Source organism: Drosophila pseudoobscura, chromosome 4 (genome assembly GCF_009870125.1).
Source record: "Drosophila pseudoobscura strain MV-25-SWS-2005 chromosome 4, UCI_Dpse_MV25, whole genome shotgun sequence".
Classification (NCBI taxonomy): Eukaryota; Metazoa; Arthropoda; class Insecta; order Diptera; family Drosophilidae; genus Drosophila; species Drosophila pseudoobscura.
Window position 1 is genome coordinate 29,944,699 of NC_046681.1, and position 18,571 is coordinate 29,963,269.

General features: G+C 44.2%; 8 protein-coding genes across 8 annotated transcripts; 4 read left to right on the top strand and 4 right to left on the bottom strand.

Annotated features, from left to right (window-relative positions):
• Positions 1-458: 458 nt before the first annotated feature.
• pkaap (A-kinase anchoring protein pkaap) lies at positions 459-2,804 on the top strand. The gene is made up of 3 exons (XM_001357099.3): positions 459-645; positions 729-941; positions 1,019-2,804. The coding sequence occupies exons 1-3, from the start codon at positions 618-620 to the stop codon at positions 2,572-2,574; spliced, it is 1,797 nt and encodes a 598-aa protein (XP_001357135.2). The 5' UTR covers positions 459-617; the 3' UTR covers positions 2,575-2,804.
• Positions 2,805-3,066: 262 nt separating this feature from the next.
• LOC4817736 (uncharacterized) lies at positions 3,067-5,596 on the bottom strand. Its single transcript, XM_033379502.1, has 2 exons — positions 4,158-5,596; positions 3,067-4,091 (listed from the first exon to the last, which is right to left on the bottom strand). Exons 1-2 carry the CDS (start codon positions 4,166-4,168, stop codon positions 3,476-3,478), a joined length of 627 nt encoding a protein of 208 aa, XP_033235393.1. The 5' UTR covers positions 4,169-5,596; the 3' UTR covers positions 3,067-3,475.
• Positions 5,597-5,686: 90 nt separating this feature from the next.
• Cyp303a1 (Probable cytochrome P450 303a1) lies at positions 5,687-7,258 on the top strand. Its single transcript, XM_001357097.4, has one exon. It carries the CDS (start codon positions 5,713-5,715, stop codon positions 7,234-7,236), a length of 1,524 nt encoding a protein of 507 aa, XP_001357133.3. The 5' UTR covers positions 5,687-5,712; the 3' UTR covers positions 7,237-7,258.
• Positions 7,259-7,910: 652 nt separating this feature from the next.
• Positions 7,911-10,703, bottom strand: heix (UbiA prenyltransferase domain-containing heix). The gene is made up of 2 exons (XM_001357096.4): positions 9,619-10,703; positions 7,911-9,535 (listed from the first exon to the last, which is right to left on the bottom strand). Exons 1-2 carry the CDS (start codon positions 10,042-10,044, stop codon positions 8,897-8,899), a joined length of 1,065 nt encoding a protein of 354 aa, XP_001357132.2. The 5' UTR covers positions 10,045-10,703; the 3' UTR covers positions 7,911-8,896.
• A 483-nt stretch (positions 10,704-11,186) lies between these two features.
• Positions 11,187-12,820, top strand: LOC6903293 (zinc finger protein 205). The gene is made up of 2 exons (XM_002132445.3): positions 11,187-11,453; positions 11,519-12,820. The coding sequence occupies exons 1-2, from the start codon at positions 11,322-11,324 to the stop codon at positions 12,695-12,697; spliced, it is 1,311 nt and encodes a 436-aa protein (XP_002132481.1). The 5' UTR covers positions 11,187-11,321; the 3' UTR covers positions 12,698-12,820.
• On the bottom strand, positions 12,793-14,113 carry GMF (Glia maturation factor). Its single transcript, XM_001357095.4, has 4 exons — positions 13,947-14,113; positions 13,703-13,796; positions 13,374-13,564; positions 12,793-13,321 (listed from the first exon to the last, which is right to left on the bottom strand). Exons 1-4 carry the CDS (start codon positions 13,947-13,949, stop codon positions 13,193-13,195), a joined length of 417 nt encoding a protein of 138 aa, XP_001357131.3. The 5' UTR covers positions 13,950-14,113; the 3' UTR covers positions 12,793-13,192.
• An 830-nt stretch (positions 14,114-14,943) lies between these two features.
• On the top strand, positions 14,944-17,513 carry c(2)M (crossover suppressor on 2 of Manheim). The gene is made up of 7 exons (XM_001357094.4): positions 14,944-15,204; positions 15,272-15,429; positions 15,496-15,767; positions 15,828-16,393; positions 16,453-16,781; positions 16,858-16,992; positions 17,055-17,513. The coding sequence occupies exons 1-7, from the start codon at positions 15,068-15,070 to the stop codon at positions 17,177-17,179; spliced, it is 1,722 nt and encodes a 573-aa protein (XP_001357130.3). The 5' UTR covers positions 14,944-15,067; the 3' UTR covers positions 17,180-17,513.
• LOC4817782 (transmembrane protein 147) lies at positions 17,344-18,568 on the bottom strand. The gene is made up of 4 exons (XM_001357093.4): positions 18,383-18,568; positions 18,152-18,293; positions 17,974-18,082; positions 17,344-17,907 (listed from the first exon to the last, which is right to left on the bottom strand). The coding sequence occupies exons 1-4, from the start codon at positions 18,454-18,456 to the stop codon at positions 17,546-17,548; spliced, it is 687 nt and encodes a 228-aa protein (XP_001357129.1). The 5' UTR covers positions 18,457-18,568; the 3' UTR covers positions 17,344-17,545.
• Between the last annotated feature and the right edge of the window lie 3 nt (positions 18,569-18,571).

Consider the following 18,571-nt stretch of genomic DNA (forward strand, 5'->3'; position numbering starts at 1 on the left):
TACCTGTTATTCTAAAATAAGGCTTAAACAAATAATGTCAAAGCACGGAATGTTACGTCATTGTTACTGGTCAACAGGTATCTATGAGAATGGGGAAATTGTATACCCTATTTTCTTTAATAATGTTAAAATTCTGTTTTCCAAGCTGTATTAAAAAGTCATGCTTTTTCTTGGATGTGTATATCTCGATCCCGATATCTATTCTTGGTCTCGTCTCTGTAAGAGGACCACTAACTGCAATATTTCGTTATACCAGCTTTAAAACAAAGACGACTAGTTTCTGCATTATTTAGAGCCTGGGATGACAAACATATCCTCAATTCTATAATATCCTCCCTAGGGTATGAAGAATGTTGCTCAATCCGCGCCATGTTGAGGGACAATGCTGCTCGGTTTCTCGAATGTTGCAAGCAACATACGACGTAAGAAATCGGTATTTTTACGGTATATTTTTAATGGTCAGACCGTATATTTTAGCGAGAAATCCGCGGTCACACTGGTCCAGCTTTGTCAACAGTACGCGCAATACAATAAAAATTATAAACTACGCATAAATTAAGAAATAATTGCCACAAACAAAGGCTACAAACTGAGCAGCCAGGCAGTAGCATGTAAAGATGCTAAAGTACATCAAGAGGCAAACCAGTAAGTGACTAGAATTGGTGAATTTCTGTCCCTCTATGCAATGACACCAATCCGCGAAAAATTTCTTTTTTTTTTGGTTGCAGGCCGTCGTCGCAGCAGCGCCCACAACGCGGTGGCCACTGATGATGATGTGGACGTGATAGACTGTGCGGCGCAGAAGAAGCGCCATTCGCTGCGGTCCACAACCAGTTTCTGTGATGAGGTTTTTATGGAAGAGGAGGAAGGCGGCAACGGCAACGGCAACGATGGCGCATCCGATGCCGTCAGCCTGCTGAATGGCGGGGGCCCTGATGATGGTAATTAACCTGAACAATTGCTTATCACGTTTCGCACCTTTCTCTCTCAACGATTGTTTTTTGTTTTTCATTGGCAGACATATTCAAGTACAATTCCCGGCTCTCCATGAATCTGGCGGCAATTGTCAGCGAACCGAATTGTTTGAGCTATTTCATCCAGTACCTAGAGACGCGACAGGCCCTGCCCTTGATCAAGTTCTATCTAGATATAGAGAACTTTAAGAGGGCGGCTTTGAGCCAGACGGAGGGGGAGAACGAAGAGCCCGAAGCGCCTGCAACCAAAGCAGAACAAAAGCCAAACGAAGAGAAAGATGTACCTGAACTGAAGACGCTGTGCGATCTATCCATGCGGAAACCCCTCACGGACGACGAGAAGAGCCGCATATATGCGGAGACCAACAAACAGATCAAGAAACAGAAGGCCTGCAACGAGCTCTCGCTGGCGAGCATCAGCGATGCCATAGCCATCTATCAGAAGTACCTGATAGTCAATGCGAATCTGCAGGTAGAGCTGCCCATTGTTATCCTGGCGCACATATCCCTGCTTCTCTGTGGCCGGGATAAGTCGCTGCCGAACCATCCCATCCTTGCCAGCTGCTTTGATGAGGCCCGGGACTATGTCTTGGAGCAGCTGGAGCGAGAGCATGTGCAGGGCTTTCTGCAGAGCAGCTACTACTGTAACTACTGTCTGGAGCTGATCGAGGTTGAGGGCACCATTAACATCTACGATGTCCTGTACAGCGAGCTCGCTCTGTTCTACTTTACGGAGTATCTAGAGCAGCAGCAGGAGCGCGAGTGCCTGGAGTTCTGGATCACGGCCGTTAATTTCCGGAAGAGTTTCGCCGGGGATGAGGACCAGCAGGCGGCCCAGGCCGATGCCATGATCATCTACGGGAGATACTTCTCCCTGCAGTCAGAGTGCCGTCTGTGGATGTCCCAGAAGCTCCGGCTGCGCGTGGAGCAGGCCATTTGCGGTCCTGATGAGATGTGGCAGGCCTTCGATCTTGCCCTTCTCGTCACGGCCAAGTATCTGGAGCAGAAGTACTTTGCTGATTTCCTCAAGTCCCACATCTTCGACAATTATGTAAATGAACTAAAGGCGAAGCGGGGCACTCTGGTCACCGCCCATGATGTGCCAGAGTCCAGCAACAACTCTCTGTCGGGGCTGCAGCACAAGCTGAGCCTGCGACGGGCTTCCAACGTCTCCGCCCAGCAGCGGCATCGCAAGACCATGTCCATGTCGGACTGCACGCACATCTCTCAGCACAATACCCTGCTGGCGGCGATGGATCACCAAACGAAGCCACCAGCAGCAGCTGGAAATTTGAACATCGATGCACGGCAGCTGACGAATCCACAGCTGCTCTGGCAGCGACCAGTGGGTGCTTTGAAATTTGGTTTTGTCAACTCCCTGGGACGCTACGAGCGAGACTTTGAGGCGGTAGATGCAGTGACGCTCAAGTCACAGCCGTGGTCGCTGAGCGTCAGCGGTAGCAAGATCAAAAATGCCATGAGGAAGCTGGTCAATCTGCCAGAGGACAATGTGCAGGAGGAGATTGCCTGGCAGGTGGCTGAGATGATTGTAAAGGATGTGACTAGCATTACCCTTAAGGGTGCCTCTGGGGTGCCATAAGACTCTTTCTTCCTCGCTGAAGTTGCTTTTTATTCGAATTTTAAGAAATTATTTCTCGATTTGTATACATAAAATTTTTAGGTTATAATTTTTGGCGCTCAAATCAAACCATAAGTGCACAAAGGATATCTCAACAGAAGCTCTCTCTTAACCCCTTTATATTCCACTACCACTCTCTTATGTACAAAATATGTTGAACAAATGCAACTATTTATTATTAACTATTTAAATATTTATGTTAATGCTGCTGTGCGCTTTGAAAGCCTATTTTGAAACCAGAACTAGCGATAGTTCATTTTGTTATTTAAGGCGACAATCGCAGTCTCAAATATATTCAAGAAACAATAGGAGCTAATTCCTAAATCGTAGTCTACCCCAAAAAAGATCGATCGATCATCGCTCCCAAACCATTTCGATTTGATTTCATTCCGTTTATTTTCTTTTATCATTTTTAATATAGAATGTACTTTTTGAATATTTTTGCATACTGAAAAACGCAATGGAAAATTTATTGTTATTAATAAACTTTTTCTATAATCAAATCAGTTGTGTACAAGTTTGATGGGAATTGATTTTAGCTAAAGTAAGATATAAAGCAAGTTGTAGAGAAAAACGAATTATATATGATGCAGTCATCCGATGTTGATTCTTCAGATACGATACGATATCCGCGGTCGCCACATAAATATATGTAAAAAGATTGAGTAAAAACTAAGGATTAGTTCTGGATCGATTCAAATCTCATAGTTTTTCTGATTCAACAATTTAATGATATAATAAAGGAATGGCACATACAATATTTTGGGGAACATGCATCGAAAATCAAACGGATGCAGACCATTTCTCTATCTCTTTGCCTTAAACTTTATTTAAACCAAGTCTTAACCTAACGAAAGTTCATCTAGTCCTCTCCCTTTTGCCCATCCTCCACATCCTGGGGGACTGCTCCCGTTTCGCTGAACCAGCGAAGGATGCGCAACATTGTCTTCGCGGAGTACAGACAGAAAGGATATTCATTGTAGCATCGATCCGTGAAGCCGCGCAACGCCAGACCCCGACTGAAGGCGCGTCCGATCTTGGCCGGAGCCAGCTCCAGCGATGATTCCAGGTAGTCCATGAGGAGCTCAGCCTCGGGAGCAGCCGCCTCGGCGCCGGACATGAGCTGGCAGATTAGTGACTGCAGGCACTCGAAGGGATCGCGCGAAAGGATGCGCTTCCAGTCGATGGCGGGCGGTGGAGCTCGATAAGGACCCCTTCCAGAGTCCGGAGTGCCTCGAACCCCATCCAGTTCATGCCTCTGTCTGTGATATGATGGCGCCTCTCTTCTACCACGAATCCGAGTCAGGGCGGCACTGGCCTGACCCGCCAGAGCTGGGAGTCTGTTTAGATTCAAGCCAGAGCTAACCTGACCCGCCAGCATGGTGATGCCCTGGATGGGACGTATCCTGTTCCAATCCTGTGCCAGCTGATGCATCATGTACATAGCCCCCAAGCCCATGGCAGCCAATAGTATAAATCTGCAGAGGATGATGTTGCGCCTTAGGGGGTTCCTCCTTTCACTTACAGATGTGGATCGAACCCACCTGAATCCCATGTCTGTATCCTGATGCTGGTAAAGAAGAGTCTGCTTGCGTGTCCTGTCACGACCGTTGAGCTTCGTTGTCAGCGTTCAAATGGGCAATCTCTCCGCGCTGCAGTCATGTTTAAGCTCCAAATTGGATGCCAAAAATCGATGCCAGCTGCCTACGATGCCAGGCTCCAGGCACCAGTCCCAGCTTCAGCTCCACTTTTGGCCCCTTTCGCGCAAAAACCGGAACCGCGCGAAGTTATCATCAAAACAAAGTCCATCCCACTGCTTTCCGCAATGGCGATGACATAATAGCCTCATCCAATCGAGTTGTCCAGGCTACCCAGCCTTCAGTCTTCAGTTTTCAGTTTTCAGCCTCAATCTCGGTTGTGGTTTTCCTTTCGTTCGGTCAGCCACCAAACGGGTTTCTATCCATTTGTGCGTTTTCTTCGCTTTTCTTGTTTTCCTTGACTTTGGTTTTGGGGCTCTGGTTTTGAAATAGTACCGGGTAGCGGCTCATGCTCATGACCATTGCGGTGGGTCGGTCGGTGGGTTGTTACGTCAGTAAATCCCCTAGAAATTACTATTGAACTTTCCACACAGGCAGTGGGTCAGTTTTCGGTTCAGATCTGGGTCTATAAGGCTCCAAGGTAAAAGCTGTGTAATAATAGAGATGTTGCAAAAACAATGGGGGTCAGGAGTAGGTTGTAGTTTTCTGTAGCTGGAGATTCGGGTTTTCGGATTGACGTTGTAGCGATTTGTAGGTAGTTTTTGTACAAATTCAAATTGGTTTTTATATATTTGATACTCACGAATTAAAATAGATTTTTTAACATTGTTTTTAATCATAAATAAAATATTTCATACTCTTTTAAAACGCAGCTTTAAAGTGGCTTAGGTATATTATATCTCCTCGCAAAATATGAGATATTGAATGCAAAATTCCTAAGAGATTTTCATAACTGGTAAAGAGCATATTCTTAGACTGTTCTGAATCAGCGAAATCTTCTTTAAGATTGAATTCAAAGAAGACGTAAAACCTGCTTTATATTCCATTTTGCACCCAGGTGATAATTTGTTAGAAACTGTTACAAAAGTGGTTAAGGGGTAAAGCTGAAGACATAGCTTCGTAAGAGATTGCAAATCAGTATGAGGAACATCTAAAGCAAATATCAACCAAACTTAGCTTCCATTTCTCAGACAATCGATGAAGGATATTTTCTGAAAAACAGTACCATCATGAATCCTTCTTCAGTTCTATTGTATTCAGGGATAACTCGTAAATGGCGAACAAGAATGTATCCTTTACCCATTGATCTTCCTCTTAACTGCCCACACAACTCCCTAAACAAGTCTTTCGAAAAACTTTTCCGCCAATAAGAAAAAAAGAAAAAGCTTTTCCACAAAACATCTATAAAAGACAGACCGCGTCACGTCAGCGGATTCAGTCGATTTGGGTGAACGTCAGCCGCTGGACTCTGGGGAAGAGGAGACGCCGAAGTCGAAGCCGATTGCAGCAGAGTGGAAATTGCATAACGAGGAAAAGTGAAAGTAATCGTCGAAAGGAAAACATGTTTTATGCGGTCATCTGGATTTTCTTTGCCACCCTGTTGGCGGTGCTGTTGGGAGGAGTACGCAAGCCGAAGAGATTTCCGCCAGGACCACGATGGTATCCGATTGTGGGTAGTGCCCTGCAGATCTCTCAGCTAAGATGCCGCCTGGGTATGTTCTGCAAGGTGATCGATGTGCTGGCCAGTCGGTATGTGAATCCCTATGGCTTCTTTGGCCTGAAGATTGGCAAGGATAAGGTGGTGATTGCCTACACAAACGACGCTATCAGCGAGATGATGACCAATGAGGATATTGATGGCAGGCCCGATGGCATCTTCTATCGCCTGCGGACCTTCAATTCGCGTCTGGGAGTCCTCCTTACCGATGGCGAGATGTGGGTGGAGCAGCGTAGATTCATTCTGCGGCACTTGAAGAACTTTGGATTTGCCAGAAGTGGCATGACGGATATTGTCCACAATGAAGCCACCTGCCTCCTGCAGGACCTCCGGGCGGTGGTGCGTCGTGAGGGCGGGCATCAGGCCCGGATCCAAATGCACGATCTGACCAGCGTCTACGTCCTGAACACCTTGTGGTGCATGCTCAGTGGACAGCGCTATGACCCGGGTTCCGTGGAGATAACTGAACTGTTGGAGACCTTCTTTGAGCTCTTCAAGAACATCGACATGGTGGGTGCGCTGTTCAGTCACTTTCCGCTCCTACGATTTATTGCTCCGGACTACTCCGGCTACAATGGCTTCGTCGAGAGCCATCGTGCGCTCTACTCTTTCATGAGCAAGGAGATCGAGCTGCATCGTCGCACCTATCGGAGCTTCGATGAGCCCCGCGATCTGATGGACAGCTATCTGCGTGCTCAGGAGGCGGGCAACGACGACAAGGGAATGTTTTCGGACGAAAGCCTACTGGCCATCTGTTTGGACATGTTCCTTGCTGGGTCGGAGACCACCAACAAGAGTCTCGGTTTCTGTTTCATGCACTTGGTCCTGCGGCCGGATATACAAGAGCGTGCCTATGCCGAGATCAAGGAGGTGGTGGGTCTGGAGCGCATACCAGAGTGGACCCGGGATCGCTCGAAGATGCCCTACTGCGAAGCCATCACCCTGGAGGCAGTGCGGATGTTCATGCTCCATACATTTGGTATTCCCCATCGTGCTGTCTGCGATACACGACTGGCGGGCTATGAGATACCCAAGGACACGATGGTCATAGCCTGCTTCCGTGGAATGCTCATCAATCCGGTGGACTTTCCCGAACCGGAGACTTTTAATCCTGAGCGATACCTGTTCGACGGTCAGCTGAAGCTTCCAGAGGCATTCAATCCTTTTGGTTTTGGCCGACATCGTTGCATGGGCGATCTTCTGGGACGCCAGAATCTGTTCATGTTCACCACCACCGTTCTGCAGCACTTTAAATTGGTTTCCATCCCAGGGCAAATGCCGGAGGAGGTGCCACTGGAGGGTGCCACAGCTGCAGTGAAGCCATATGAGGTCATGTTGGTGGCCAGGACCCCAGAACAGGAATGCTGATCAATCAGCGTGGGGGTACTGAAGAAGAATTACAATTTAGAATTTATAGGTTTTCTGTTAAGATTCAGTTTTTGTTCAAACATACTTCTCATATAGGTCCTTGGCATATCATCTTTTTCTGGAAGCGTTCACTAATAAAATCTTACCACAATTATCGTAAGATGTTCTTGCATTAAGCGCACGGGTAAAGGTAATGGGGCTCGACTGTCCTTGAAATTAGTCTTGATCTAACATGTAGCACTTCCACACACAACTCATCAATCGGCATCAAACTAACACTTCAGCTGGCTCGTCATGAACTTAGTCTTGAGTTGGTTTTGAAGTTACTGCCATATTTACATACATATCATTCGACCCGACCGCCTTATGCCGTTAGCTAGCTTAATAATCTATATACAAAACACAATTTCATGTATACATTCTCTAATTAATATAGTTATCAATATTATTATTATAATTATTATTGTTCATTGTTGGTTGTGGTGTTTGTTTGTTTGTTTTGTAGTCTACAAAGTTTGCATTTAGTTTGGTTTTTCTCTTCTACTCAACTTCACTTCACTTCGTATAGTGATCCGATCCGATCCTCTGATCCTCTTTCAGTTAACAGAACAAAAACATTTAATACATATACGTACCTATGTAGAACAAAATAAATGAATGAAATGATTGGATCGTCTTGTACAATGTACCAAAAAACAAAGCGTACAAATTATTATTGCCACGTAAAATTGCTCAAAATTACACAATGGATTTTGGATACAAATGGATTTGACTTTTCTGCCTTCTTTCGGTTCTCTTCTCTCTATTCTTTTGTTAAAGCTATTTGTTATTGTTAATGGAAAACAATTGTTGCTCTTTCGACTTTCGTCTTTTACAAATATTTGTGTATATATTCCCCTTTTCTTTTTCTTTAAATTTAAATTTAAATTTGTGTTTTTCGCTTTCGATATTTCTCACTCTTGAGCCTGCCGCTAGACACTGGGCTTACATGATCTAGATGTATAGTATATTTTTATATATATATGGTGTATATAATATATGTAAAAACTCTAACAATGGTTACACAAAAGCAAAGCCAGCTTCCACACACGAATTATCCTTAACTTAGCTGCATTTCAAGCATTTCTATAAAGTAAATCTGCATTTTGATTCACACGCACACACGAAAAACTTAAGTATCTGCTGCACCATTTATGGCTACGATTTTTTAACTTTAACTAACATTTCAATTCAATTCAGCTATTCATATATATGCTCAAGGATATATATAAGCTGATTACTGACTGTTGTTGCACATCGACATTCTTTTGGTCCGTGATTCCCAACGCGCGAGAGAGGAGGAGTATAGTAATGAAAGGTGAAATAAATAAAAGCGAGTATACAGTATAGGTAGGGTACATAGGATATGTTCAGTTCCAAATGATGTTTAAGACAAGACTTATTGGGAGACTAGCAAGCGTTCGAAACTTTTGTGCAACATCAAAACCTGCGCGAAATTGACACAAAATTACATTTCAGGTTTTCTTTTTCCTTTTCAATAGAACAAAATCACGAGACGAGGTTACGGCTACACTCATTGACTATAAAAACTAATGAAATTCCCTAAACATTTTGCAGCGATTTACGATTTGATTCCGTCGTCTCGTAGTAATCTCCCTTTTTAAACTTTCCGAAGCACAAATGTGGGCAACTGTTGGGCACAGCAGCAGGCCACAATATAAAGAATGCCAAAGAAGAAGTTCAGCTTGGCCGTCTGCCGCGGCACCAGATGCATCGTCTGCTCGTTACGGAACCGCTTCTCGATCTTAAAGGCCTGCGGGAGTGTGACAAGTGGCAGCAGGAACCACAGGGAGTACTTCAGGCCAAAGATGAAGAACAGAGAGTATGGTGTAAAAAGTAGCATGGCGTAGAGCACATGCGACGCAGTGCGTCCAATGAGTATGGCCAGGGTGACAATGCCCGCTTTGCAATCGCTCTCCGCATCGCGCGTATTGTTGCTGTGGAGGATGGCTTCCGTGTTGAGGGCCAGCGGTATGGCATAGCCCATTGTTGTCCAATCGACATGACCCGTTTGTGACATGAATGCGAATAGCACCGAGATGGGCCCAAACAAGATCAGGATGACCAGATCGCCCAGGGCAATGTATTTGAAACCAATGCCACCTGTGTACAGAAAGCTCGATGACAGACCACCAAAGTAGATCAGTGCCAGGTGCTCCATTTTGGCCGGACTGAGTACGGCGAGTAGCACGAAGCCCCCGCAGCCGGCCATGTATAAGATGGCGCCCAGCGAAACCACCTGAGAATGAGAAAAACAGAACATGTTTATAATCCATTAATTAAACAGCAATTAATATCGAGCCGATCCGATCGCTTGCTTACCTCATCCTTGGTGAGTATGTGATCGACCAGCGTGCGATCGTCAGCCTTCTGCTTGTCAATGCCTTTGATGAAATCGAAATAGGTGTTAACCACATTACCGGCACAGTGGACCGTGACCGCGGTGAAGGCAGTGAGGAAGAAGGTGAGTAACGAGAATTCCGCAGCCCACTGGGAGCGATAGGCCAACGCGGAGCCCAGCAGCGTGGGTACTAAACTGGCAGACAGCGACCAAGGACGCAGAGCCAGCAGATATGTTTTAAATTTCATAAAAGTACCCGAATTGGCCATCATCGTGGATGTCGTGGGTGCTGTTGACGCTTTCCCATTCGTTGCTGTTGCAGAGGCAGTGCCATTTGGCTGATGACGGCGTTCCTGCAGCAGCTGCGTTGCGTCCGGTACCAGGCTTTCGTTTCTACTTGTTGCCATTGCAAGCTCCAAACTATAACTGGCGCGGAAATCTATCTATCTGTTCATTCGCTAGAACACACAAACTATTCTGCGTTTGTTTGACCTTCCACCGTGGGGTGTGGAGTGGGGTGGTATTGTTTATAAAAGCATAAATAATTCAGCGAAATATCTTGTGTTGTTTCTTCTTTTGCCGGCACATGGGCAGCTCTGCTGCGGCTGCAAATACGGCGGATTTCTACCTGGTCCGTGTATATGCCCGCCTAAGTGTGTGCGTGTTCTGCGCGTACTATCTCAATAATCGCTAATATTGTATACACAGCATCTTGCGACTGTGTGTTTGGTGTGTGTAGCGGCAGGGAGCTGGGGATGAATACGATACGGACTGGGGGTGGGGGCGCCTCCACAGCAGCAGCAGTGTCCCAACCACAAAATTTCACCGAGCAGCTCCAATTTTGCAGGCTTTAGTTCTGCGTGCTTTTCACGTCCTGCGCCGATGTCTTCGGGGCTGTAGGGCCAAGCAGGGACACTCTGTGTGTAGTGGTAGCGCCTGCTTTGATTGATTGATTTATGTATAATTGAATTTCACTCTTGCTCTGCTCTTTTTTTCCCATTTATTTTAATCAAACAAATCAACTGTCACGTCAGCGCTAAACGAAATAAGGTCATACCTTTTTCTTATTTAGTGTGTTATGCCGGAGCCCTGCGCAACGATCTGCCAGCCCTGGTCATCAGCTGTTTTTCTGAACTGTTTATTATACTAAAATGACTATAGGGTATATTATATTTGTTGTGAAAATGAATGTGTGTAACATCCAGAAGGAATCATTTAGTGTATATAGCCGAGGCGATTGAGCCCTGTCTGTCTGTCCGTCCCTATGAGCCCTTAGTGCTTAAAGACTATAAGAGCTAGAGAAACGATATTTTGTATCCAGACTTCTGTGATATGTCACTGTTACAAGTGTATTTCAAAACTCCGGCCCGCCCACTTCCGCCCCCACAAAGGATGCAAATATGTGGCATCCCCAATATTGAAAATACGAGAAAACTATAAACGCACAATAATAAAGAATGACCATATATACCAGATTGCCGAATCTGGATCAGATCGCATCATTATTATTATATCATTATTATATTCAGACACGTTTTCTGTCTCTCCCGCACTTTTTATCGCACAATGTAGTCATACTGACTATGTATATACATACATATGTATCGGGTATAAATGTAGAGTTGCGGTCGCAGCAGCAACTCACAACGCTCCCCCTCGTTAATTTTTCGGCCAGAGAAGAAAAATGGATTACAATATTCACAAAATCTGTCGCGTTTGCCTGGAGGAGGGCACCCCAGGACCGCTGACGTCCATCTACAGCACAGACTTTGCCATGATGCCCTCTGTGATGCTGATGCAGTGCGCCAAGATACGAGTATGAGTACCAATTAGAGTAAAGTAAATGTTTGTTTATGTTTATGTTTATGTTTTTCTTGATAGGTCTATAAGACAGATGCTTTGCCGTCGGTTATATGCAATAATTGCATCTACCGTCTGGGTGTAGCTTTCCACTTTAAGCAGCAATGCGAAAACAGCGATTTGAGATTGCGTCAATATTTGGGTGTACTAGAGTCCTGGCGTCAGGATGCAGCCACCAACACGGACTTTGTAGAGAAACCCATAGCCCCGAGTCATATACTGATCTCCAGTGATGAGGAGGAGCCAGCGGACACTAAGACGAGCAAACGGCGCTCGCGTTATCAGCGCAAGCCGCCCGAACAGCACAAGAAACGCGGACCAAAACCCCTGCCCAAGATGCCACACACCTGCTACGAGTGTCACAAGAGTTTCAAGTGCATTGCTCAGCTTACCCAGCACATACGAACGCACACGGGAGAGAAACCGTATCAGTGCGGCTATTGCATCCAGCGCTTTGCCCAGAAGTACAATCTGAAGGTGCACGAACGTACCCACACGGGCGACAAACCCTTCCAATGCGAGATTTGCTCCAAACAGTTTTCAGCGTTGGGCAACTTTCAAGCGCATCAAAAGATCCACATCGGTGTGAGGGATCAGATCTGCTCGCTGTGCCAAAAGGGCTTTTATACGGCCGGTGATCTGTCCAAGCACATGATAACCCACACTGGCATCAAGAATCATCATTGCGATGTTTGTGGCAAAGCCTTCAGTCGGCGACGTGATATGCGATCACACAAACTGAAGCTCCATCCTTTGGAGTCCAGCACGGTCCACGATATTGTGGATGATGATGATGATGAGGCCATAGACACGGATCCCGTGGGTCTGGATACCCTCGACGATGATCATGCCCACTTCAAGTGTCCCGACTGTGATAAAGCCTTCGATACTGCCGACAGTCTTAGCTTGCACTTCCGCACCCATGCAGTGAACAACAACCTCCTGAATCTACCCTTGCCGCCTGCTCCACCCATGTCTCATCACTACCATCACCATCATCCGGCAGGGAGTGCACCGTCCTCGGCAGCCATGCATCATCACGATGCACTGCATCATCTGGGTCCACCAAATGCAGCCACACAAATGGGAATGGCCGCCATGGCTCACATGTTAGCACCACCGCCGCCGCCACCACCCACGCCCAGTGAGGGACGCTACTCAATGCTCCATCACACGGCGGCCCAAAGGTTGCACTACTAAATGGACGGCTTGGGGGTTTTAGATAATATGGAACACTTTTATTTATGTACGTTAATATAAAATGGAATATTTGCATGTTTGCTTTGTATCTTTACAATAAATACATGTAGAATTTGGCAAGCACAGCTTCTATAAGATCATTACGATTGCTAATGTCAATGGAAAGATCGTATTCTTTTCGTTATACCGACTTAAATGCAAAAAACTAAACACACTAAAAACTTCCTTATACGTATACGTATAGTGGTACATAAAATTGTCATAACTGTAGGTATATATAAAACTTATATATTGATTTGTGTCGTAAAAATTGTCATATATGTCAATATTGATTGGTTTGTTTGGTATTGGTATGCATCGTTGGTATTGGCTCCTGATCTGATCTCCAGTTTATAAAGTGTATACTATAGTAAAAGAATCTCCTCCAAAATAAGAGTCATCATAAAATATTGCTTTGAACAACGGCCTGTATGGGCGTGTTTATGTTGTGGTCCTCTACTTTAGCTTCTCCCTGAGCCACTCTTCGGTTAGTTCGTCCAGTTCTCGTATTTCGTAGACGCGTGTGAGATCCACCTCGCGCTGCAGAGCGCTCTTTGTGCAGGCATACATCATCTGCAGTTCAATCTGAAATCCCATTTTAATGGCGATGCTTTGTACATTCTGAAGGTGCACATACCTGGCTGTCCCTTGGTGTATAGAATATGAAGCACATCGGATATGATATACGCTGATCATCGTGCACCATTTTGTATGTATAGATAATATAGCGCGGCTGATGGCCTGGAAGTGTGTCCTGCAGCTCATCCACGGATATATCATCAATAAATTCATCCAGCACCACAGATTGCTTCTCTCTATCGACTTTCACTATTTTGGGCAGCGAAGGGGAAATAGAGAAAGAGATCATCAATCAATCACATCCCCACTTAATTGGTTGGGGACACGCATAGGCCCCGGTCCTATATGACTATACTTTTAGCCATGACATGGAAATTTTTAGCTTACATATCAAAGCCGCATTGTTTTTACTTTTACTGAAGCGAAACTTTTTCAGTTCCTCCAGCACTTCGATGCTGATATCGCATATTTTGTTATCACCCTGTGGAGCAAAAATATCATATTAATTATAGATGCATAGAAACAGAAACCACCGGACCGGACCTTATCTTACAAAAGCAATCAAAACACGCCCACAGGGCCATTAGTCATGCTTCTGGTAATTGATGTTCGACTTGGCCAAATCACTTACCATTGCTATAGTTAAATGGGGACTGTGGAAAACACTCTCCTCTGGGAACTTCTTTGGCAGGTCTTGAGGAGGATTTCTTGCTTTAAAAACTCAAAGTATCACTGGCCTGGCCTTTTGTTTGGTTTTTTTTGTTTTTGCTGTCTTGCTAGGGATGTTAATATTGATATATCGATATTTATTTGAAACATCGACCATTATTATCGATACGAAATAAAGAATTTAATATACATAGTTTAATTATTTCCTTCATATATAGTCTATATAATAGTATACACCTTACTAGAAAGATAGATATGCACTAGTTTCGCTTCTAGTTGAGCTAGAAGCAGCGTATTGGTAGAATTGTAGTTTCAAAACCGACAATTTGACTATAACTATGCGTGTTTTGGCATTGAGTTCATCTACGTCAACCAGATCCAGACATTCAAGTTGATTAAGAACAGGCAATCCTTCTCCGCTATATGAGGAGCTAGACTCCAACTTCAGTTTCCGTAGACACGTGAATTGCTTGAGATTGTAAACAAATTTCGTCATTAAAGCACAGAAAAGCGTCCACATATTTGAGCTTTTTCAGGCTGTATAGATCGGTCCATTCGTTACTGGACACAAGGTCAATTTTCAAATTTTCAATATTCGTACAGTGGCTCCGCAAGAGTCACAGCAGCTTATCGGCACCTAATCTAGGATATATGTAGCTAACCAGATACTGGCCTACGAGCTGCAACGAATCTTCAGTGACTCACCAATATGTTTGTACCGATAGCTGGCGTATATTCCGCATTTATCTCTAATATATCCGTTCGTGGAAGCTATGTTTAGCAGGTCTTTTAAGTCTAAATAATCCAGAATTTCAGAGACAGATGCGCATAATAAAATTAAACCGTCGATGAATGCAGTTTGTGGTGCACTACGACCGGTTGCACCCGTTCCTCGCAAATGCGCCATCTATGGTAGATAGTATCGATAGCACTATTGATTAGTCTATTTTCAAGTACTATGCGCACCAGGGCTTCATGTTTTTACCGTTGGTTCAAAGTAACAATGTGGAGTGGGGATGTTTTTTTTTCATATTTACCTGAAGCACATGTAATCAAATTGAATTGTAACCATCTGAAAAAAATATGCTTCGAACTCTAGACTTAGCCCGGTATGAAAGCAACCTGCTTGAGCCCTGCTGGAAGGCAGGCGCCGCCAAAAGCCTACGAGCAACAGGTGTTGGCCGAAATGAGATCGCTGCGGTGAACATAGTGGCCTGCTGGTAAGTTGCTTTTGGCCAGAAAAAAAAACACAAAAACGTACGTTTGCTCACTGGTATGGATTTTTAGCAAGCAGATAACTGATTTAATAGATGAAAATAAATTAAGAAGAAACGAGACGAGGTCCTTGAACACACGTTCCAAAGGATATGTTAATTTTAAGGGCATTACGCGTCTCACCCATGGAGTGGTCCATATATACAGGAGTCAAGTGGACACATTGTTGGGTAAATTTAAATCAAATAAAACCAATAGCAAATTGATTATACTTAAAAATGACGATGCCGATACAGATGATGCGAAACGTTTGCTGGATCAAATGAATCACACAACGTTCGACTTTGTGCTCACTACGAAGAAAACGGTGGTGATGAAACAGGCAGAAGGGCGAACCCACCGAAAACGCAAGCACGTTATAACCAAACAGGCCAGGGTAACTCTCTCGAAGTGTCCCAGAATCCAAGAGCCCGCGCTGCTGGATGATGATGTCTTGAATCACTATCGCGCCCTTATGACTGATTGCCAGGTGTGGAAGGCAGAGAGCACACAGGAAGTCGTAGAAGAGGTAGGCTAAGAACCAAAAGCTTCCCTAGCTCTGAATACTTTTTCACATTTGTTTCCATAGTCCATTGAGCTGCCTCGAATGGTTCAAGAAACAAACTTGACCATCACCGAAGAGTTTGCTGTCTATGAAGATCATAGTTCTGTAAAGGAAGAGGGATTTGGAGACGCCGGGCAGGTGGATTTGACTATATTTGAAGAGCTCTACCCCTTAAAGTCCTTAAGGCATCACTCTTTGAGCCCGAATTTAACGCACACTTTAGATCCCAAATTGGATAAGCGTATCAATCCATTTGGAAGCTCAATTTCTGATAGTGTTATTCAGACGATAATTCAGGATAATAGTACTACATCAGCGACTACAGTATACCACCGGGATGCAGATGCACCCTCGTTACCGTCACTTCCACCGCACTCACCCACCGATAGCTATGTACCTAGGAAAAAGTCAAAAAAACGAGGCAAACAAAAAAAATTAATAGTTGACAAATGTATCAAATATTCTCGTGATGAACTAATCAAGCACAGACATCAGTACCTATATAATCACAGGAACAAAGTGTTAAAAGCACCGTCTCCCAGTAAGGTACTAAAAAGTGAGAAAAAACTTCTATCAACTCTGAAGAACAAGTAAGGAAAATAAAGCCTCAATACATTAAGCAACTATTCCTTTAGCGCTTTCTTGTCAGCTTTATCTTTCCAGATTTTTTAAAAAGACGTCAGAGCCATACATTAACTGTAGAACAAATGGAAACCGACTGTGAGAGTATATTAAAAACGATTTTTGGTGACGACTATACTGACACTCTGGCCAAGGATGTATTTGGTGGGCTTTCGGAACTGCTCATAGCAGCTAATCCAGGAGAAATAGCTGCTGCTGTTCCGCCTATGTCAGTTGGAGATATTGAAAACAATACACCGCCTCCACTGTTGCCTGTAAATGTGAAGGCGGTAACTCCCGTCAACAACAATCATTTCTATAAGCATAAAACAACAATCTACGAGGATAATCCATTTGGTAAGATACGGCAGCTCTTAAACAGACTCACTGCATACAGATTCTATCATTTTTAACACTTCCAATGCCAATACAGACAGCCACGACGTAATGATGGACCTTTTGGACACATGGCGCCACTTTCCAGACCTCAAAGGAATAGATGCAAATGAATTCATCACGTCTTTTCCGCACCGCACTAAAGCGGCCCTGGCTTTCAGTCACCTCTTAAGTAAGATGCAAAATGGTCTTACTTTCTAGAATCTAGATGATCTACATATCTTTTGCTTGCAGCTCTCGTACGTGACAATTTCATAAGTATCTCGAAAAGGCCAAACTCCAATGAAATGGATCAAATAACACTGGGCGAACAGTCCAATGCCCTAATTGTAAATGTAGCGCTGGACAAGCAGTCATAATTTTGTTTTTTTTTTGTAACAATTTAACGAAATTGTTACCGACTTTTTTAAGAATTGTTAGAAAAGTCCCATGCGCGTGTAGCAAGGGCATTTTATCATTATCTATCATGAAATTTATATTATTTTTGTTACTTTTGTTATTCCACCTCAAACGAACCGTCATCTTTGAGTTTCTTTATCTTTTTCTTTTTGTTACTATTACGTTACCATAGTTATATTAATTCATCAACATTTTTCGTATTTTCCTAGAACCGTACTTGTTGTCTTTGTTACAAAAAAATCTCTCATTCTCTCCTGTGACAACACCGAAATAAAAACAAAGAAAATAATTAAACAAAAGGAATACAATGATGTGACTGGAAAGGCTTAAATGCCAATCTGCTGGGCCAGACCCGAGTAAATGTGCAGCGTGCAGAAGCCAATGACAGCGGCCACCAAAGCCTTCACAGCAATCGTCAGCCAAGGTCCAATGGTCAGGATATGTAGGAGACCCTCTAGCCAGACACCTTTGAAAACGGTCACAGCCAGCAGTACGCTAACCAGTGGCTTCAATGCCTTATTCAGATCGTGGCGCGTGAACAGCCAAATGAGCGTGGCAGTGGATATGTGCTGAACAAGCATAACGTTCGACTCCAAACATTTGAGTATGTAGATCCAGCTGAATTCAGTGCCACGGGCACCCACCCAGAGCATAATGCCACGTGAGAGAATAACCTCGGCAGTGGCCCCTGCAGAAATGGAGGGGAGGGAGATCATCTAATTGATTTCTGTCATAAATTATTTAGGTTACTCACAGCCAAGACCAGCCGTAATAAGTTTTGAATGTCCCTTGCCAGGTATGCGGCTCAGAATCAAAGCAAACCCAAGCAAATCGGCTATATCCACGCTGCAACGGAAGATTTCCTGAAATGAAAAATCACACCTTAACCTTACTACAATGCAAATATGGCGCCGTTACTGATAAAGACTCACCGCAAAGAAGTTAAACTCGCCGTTGCCAGTGGAGGATGTATCCGAGTAAAAGAACGTGGCCAGAACAAGCATCTTACAAAGTTGGGTGAATATATAAATGCCGCCCGCCTGTATGCACTTCCAAAATGCCCCATATTCGGAGCTGTACGAGTGTGCCGGGCAAAGAAAGGTACATATGATAAATGTTTTTATTGATTCAGAATGACCCACATTCAAGGGCCCCAAACTTACAGGCCGGAGTATTTATAGGTGAAGTAATATGGCATCAGCAACGCTACACAGTTCCCGAAATGATATAGCGTCATTTTATTTGATAATTATGATAATATTTTCTTTATTAAATTAAAACATAGGAGAGGAGGAAAAAACGCAGCTGTCACTTGCGCTATCGATATCTGCATATCGATATACAGCTATTCA